This window comes from Lasioglossum baleicum, unplaced genomic scaffold (assembly GCF_051020765.1).
Source record: "Lasioglossum baleicum unplaced genomic scaffold, iyLasBale1 scaffold0107, whole genome shotgun sequence".
Classification (NCBI taxonomy): domain Eukaryota; kingdom Metazoa; phylum Arthropoda; class Insecta; order Hymenoptera; family Halictidae; genus Lasioglossum; species Lasioglossum baleicum.
This window is the reverse complement of record NW_027469167.1, coordinates 144,220-149,409: the sequence shown is the minus strand read 5'-3', so window position 1 is coordinate 149,409 and position 5,190 is coordinate 144,220. Positions and strand designations below refer to the sequence as shown.

Sequence of the window (5,190 nt, the reverse complement as noted above, 5' to 3'; positions counted from 1 at the left end):
ATTTATTTATTTAATATACGGGGGTCGACCAGGGGGGTGGGACAGGGGGAGGGGACAGACGCGAGCCGGAACTCGCCTCTGTCCCCTCCTTGTCGCGTGCGGAGACCTCCCTCCTCGGCCGGGCGGGAACCCTTCGGGTTCTCTTCCCCGAGCGAGGACGGGGGTCTCCGGGGGTCGCGGGTGTCTCGAGCTGGGGCTCGGGGCACCCAGCCGAGCGACCCCAGGGATGGGGGACACCGTGTGGGTGACCCGCACGGGGTCCAAATAGTGTAGGTTTTGATTGGGGGGAGCTTCACTCCCCCCCGGGATTGGCGCTTTAAGCCGGGGCTGGAGGTGGTCGGTCGCATTCGTTTTCGAGATCCCGACCACCTCCGATCTAGCTCAGGGAGGTCACCGTAGGTTTTTTAGTGGGTAGGCCTGGTCCCTTCTGGACGGGTAGCCCCACATAACCCCGTCTCTCCCCCAGGAGGGCGGGGTACGCGTAAAGCGTTTTTCCTACGTTAAAAAAAAAAAAAAAAAAAAGGTTAGGTTAGGTTAGGTTAGGTTAGGTTGGGGTCTGAGGGATACGGGGTTCTCCAATGATGACTCGAAATCATTGGAGGATATGACTGCAGTGGCGGTGGTCCGTACCCTAAAATCCTCTCGCTCCACCTCCTCGTGGTGGACCCTGGGACACACTGCGGTGTGTGCTAACGGAGCGAGTGGTCGGAACTGGGCCGCAAGATGTCGGCCCAGGTCCGTAGACCGCAAACCGGAAGGTTCCGGAGCGGGGGGGCTTGCCTTTACCGGCCGGCCCTGCGAGGAGGAGAAACCTCTTTAAAAAAGTCCTTAACTCCAAGTTTCGGCATGCGGCGAAGGAGACTACTCCCGGGAACGCGGAGCGCCGGGAGTGGGTCTGGTGGGTGCACCGGACCAATAGCATGCCACCTCCGGGGTACCAGCCCGCCCCTCGGAGTATTTTGGGCCTCACCTGGTAAGGCGGCTCTACCAGGTGCGACCGTGTTTTCCGACCACTCTCGTGGGATTCATATGGATGACTATAAAGAAAAAACTAAAAACAAAAATAATAAAAAATCACCAAAAAAAAATCTTGAAGTCGCAGGAGCAACTAATGTGGAGCACAGCGTGCTGGAGATCTCCGACACCATCATGGAAGGAGAACTCATCACGGCGGAGACTCGGACAGAGATGGAGGAAAAAAAGGCCACTTTTTTCACTTCCACCCCCTTCAAGTTGGTAGAAGAAAACCCTACGAGTGCTTTTACCCCTAGTAGAGTACTCTCGAGAAGCCCTACTAACTCCAACATTGTGAGTAGCCTAGACAGACTCAGCAGGCAACGATCGAGCTCTGCCTCGGACGTCATCGAAGGGGTAGAAGAGATGGAAATGCTGCAGTTTGAATTCGAACACGAAACCGTCTCACCTGAGCAACAGAGGAAGAGGAAAAGAACCACGAATCTTCCTGAAGCTACCAACAACACTAGCGTCAATGCAAACGTCAAATTGCTGGCAGAGGCATTGAAAGACCTATCTTGCCTGGTTAAAGGTCGGGACGGGATTAGACTGGAGGTCAAGTCTGCGATAACTAAGACGATAAAAACCTTCAATGAGATGCAGCGATCGATTAAAAGCTCGGCTTCAAGAGACCACTCGGTTAACAGACGTAGACCGCCTGCGGAGGAACCTCAAAAAAAAATGGACATAACTCCTACCCAGAGCTCTAAGCAGGACAACAAGACCCCGGAGACTCGTACTATCGGTACGCAAACCGGTAACCCAGACGAGATTGACATTGACGAATTAGAAAGATGGAAAGACAAAGATATAAATTATGAAAACTTCTGCGCACTTCAGGAAAGAAGATGGAATAAGTCAGCTTTCCAACGTACGTGCATGAGTAATGGAAACATGCTGCATGCAAAAGACACTGACGTAGCATGCTTTGTACCGGCTGACTTCGACGTGGACAAAGGATACAGTAAGGCAATTCTGGAGAAACACCAAGGACTAGAGGAAATGAGAGAACAACACCCTAGTTTGGGCTCTGTGGTATACTTAGTTGTAGCCACCTGCCTGCCCGGTAAGAAAGGAACTGCGGGCTCCAAGGTACTGGGAGAGAAGTTCTTCTACCATTTGATCGATAGAGATAAGAATGGAAGTCCCACAAACCTGGAGACCATCTTCAAAGCTCTGAAAGAGCTAAAGGATATCTCCTTAGAAAATGGTAGATCAAAGATCGCTATAACTCACGATACGACAGACCCGTATACTCTAAGGAAGATGGTAGAGATCTTGTATATAAACACGGACATCGAAATCACCATATATAGTGATAAATACAGAAAAGACGTAAAAAAACCTCCCGGATTTGGAACGGTGCTGATTGAAACTGGCTCTAAGACCTTTGCCGAAACACTGAAGACCCTTAAAAAGGAGATCAACATCGACAAAGAAGGGTATACCATATCAGGCGTGAGGTCGAGCAGAAATGGGCACGTGTTAGTCGACATCAAAGGGGACGCATCCAAGGCTACCAGTTTTAGTAGACTTGTGAACTCCAAAATTTCGGGGGCCAAAGCCACGACGGGACCCAGGGCAAGAAACAAGGTACTTCACTTGAAGCAATTAGAAGGCGACGTCACTATCGAGGAGATTAAGGAGGCTATAGTGGCAGCCCTACCGGAGACCTCCATTGAGGGTATATCGGTGAAAGCTCTTCGCCCAGCCTTCGCAGGCAGGCAAAATGCCACCCTTATCCTGCCAACGGTAACAGCGGAAAAACTGTTAGAAAAACGCTCTTTACGCGTCGGCTGGGGTTTCTGCAGAGTGGTCGAGAGAGAAGAGGTCACCCTATGTTTCCGCTGCCGGGAATTTGGGCACATATCTAAAAATTGCCAGGGACCTGACAGGTCGAAACTGTGCAGAAGATGCGGAGGAGAGGGACACAATGCCACAGAATGCAGCAACCCCGAAAAGTGTATGGTGTGTTCGACAGAAGGACACAGGGACGGTAGCCTTAAATGCCCTGCCTACCGTAGGGCTCTTGAACTACGTCGGAGAGCTACAATGAGAGACAGAGATCCTGATAAAGGAAATAATAACAAAGAGAGACACACTGTGAACATACAACCAGGTCACGTACAACAAACAGGACAAGCACAACAAACAGAACAAACACAACAAACAGGACAAACACAACAAATCGAATAGTAAACTACAAACTTATATACCTACCCATCTAATACTTACCGAAATAAATGGAAATGCAAGGCGCAACTTCCACACCTGAAATAAACCATATTAAAATATTACAAATCAACCTAAATCACTGTAAGAACGCACAGGAACTACTCACCCAGTCAGCTATGCAATATGCGATAGACGTCGTACTCATCTCCGAGCCCTGGTCACCTCCATCATACTGGCATAATGATGGTCATAAATCCGCATCTATATGGTTACCACAACCTGGAAATAAACTTAATAGGGTTAAATGCCTCTACAAATCGAAAGGGATTGTCGCCGTACAAATACAAGACCATACTTTCATCTCTTGCTACATCTCTCCAAATATAAGCTTGGAATCCTATACGGAAAGAATTTCAGAGTTAGAAAGGTTTTTAGACACTATAAACATAGATAAATGCATAATTGCTGGCGATTTCAATGCCAAGTCGACCGTATGGGGCTCAAGAATACTTGATGATCACGGCACGGTGGTAATGGAAATGTGCAATAATTTCGGACTGATTCCGAAAGTCAGTACAGGCTCGCACACGTTCGAAAGAAATGGTCACTATTCCACAATAGACATCCTACTATGCGGATCAACAGCATATAATGGTATCACTTCCAGCCAAATACTTGAAGACTACACGGCCTCCGATCATCGCTACCTGAAACATGTATTGTCTACGAACACAGCTAACACTGCCAACTTCGAGAGAAAGAAAAAATTCAAACTCGATGCTGATAGATTCTCCAAAACCTACCTTCAAATCACCAAGATTGCTGATCCCCTAAAAATTACATCAATAGAAGATATCGATGCATATATAGACATGATTACAGAAGTATTTGAATCCACCTCATACACACTACACCAAACCATTAGACGAAGGAAAGAGGTCTGGTGGTGGAATGCCGAAATTGCTGCTCTGAGAAAAGCGTCCATCAGCTCACGTCGATCGTTACAGAGAGCCCGCATCAAACTGAAGAAACACCCAGAAATATCCAATGAGGAGGTAGTCAGGAGTCTTAATAAACACAATAAAAATAAGAAGGCATTAAAACATGAGATAGCAAGAGCAAAAAGGAAATCGTGGACAACACTCATTGACGAAATAGATACTGACATCTGGGGAAGACCATACAAGGCCGTAATGGGAAGGGTGGCAGGTAAACCCCCGCCTAGTATTCCATCAGAAGAGGAGACCGAAGAGGTAATAAAAACCCTCTTTCAAACGTCACCCGAGCCAAACCAGACCAACCCTAACTCCGACGGGACAGACACTGCCTATGACGCTTCTGACCGTCCTTTCGCGGAAGCAGAGGTACTAAAGGCGATGAAGTCGGTGAAGAAGAAAGCGCCCGGCATAGACGACATTCCTTCTGAACTGGTGCAACTTCTCTCTAAAATAGCACTGCCTCACGTCACGCAGGTAATAAACACGTGTACAACCTGGGATATTTCCCAACACCCTGGAAGAAAGGACGTCTGGTTCTTATACCGAAGAAACCCGGGCCAGATGGACGTACGGGAGTGAGACCACTCTCGATTCTTTCTAATATGGCTAAGATATTAGAACATTGTCTCAAAGCAAGACTCCTTGAAACCATAAGTTACGAACCGAACCAGTATGGTTTTAAACGCGGCAAATGCATGGTCCACGCCATGCACGAGATCATAAAACGGTGGGACATGGCCAAAAATAAAACACACTACTGCGTACTAATTACCCTGGATGTTAAGAACGCATTTAACACAATAAAGTGGCACAATGTCATAAGGGCACTTAAAAAAAGAAAGCTACCGAGTAGACTCCTTAACATTCTGAAGAGCTATTTAGAAGACAGAAGAATTATTTACACTAAAGGTAACGGGCAAAACTGTGAAATCAGTTTTTATGCGGGAGTACCTCAGGGCTCGGTGCTTGCACCTATGCTCTGGAACCTGCAATACGACGATCT

The 5,190-nt window shown here is 47.7% G+C and overlaps 1 protein-coding gene across 1 annotated transcript; it reads left to right on the top strand.

The window, feature by feature from the left end:
• The first annotated feature begins 3,263 nt into the window (after positions 1-3,263).
• On the top strand, positions 3,264-4,766 carry LOC143219944 (uncharacterized). Its single transcript, XM_076445732.1, has one exon. It carries the CDS (start codon positions 3,264-3,266, stop codon positions 4,764-4,766), a length of 1,503 nt encoding a protein of 500 aa, XP_076301847.1.
• The last annotated feature ends 424 nt before the right edge of the window (positions 4,767-5,190 follow it).

Bases quoted from the DNA above. Each gene is read 5' to 3' on its own strand.
- LOC143219944 (XM_076445732.1), top strand. From the start codon at position 3,264: ATGCAAGGCGCAACTTCCACACCTGAAATAAACCATATTAAAATATTA.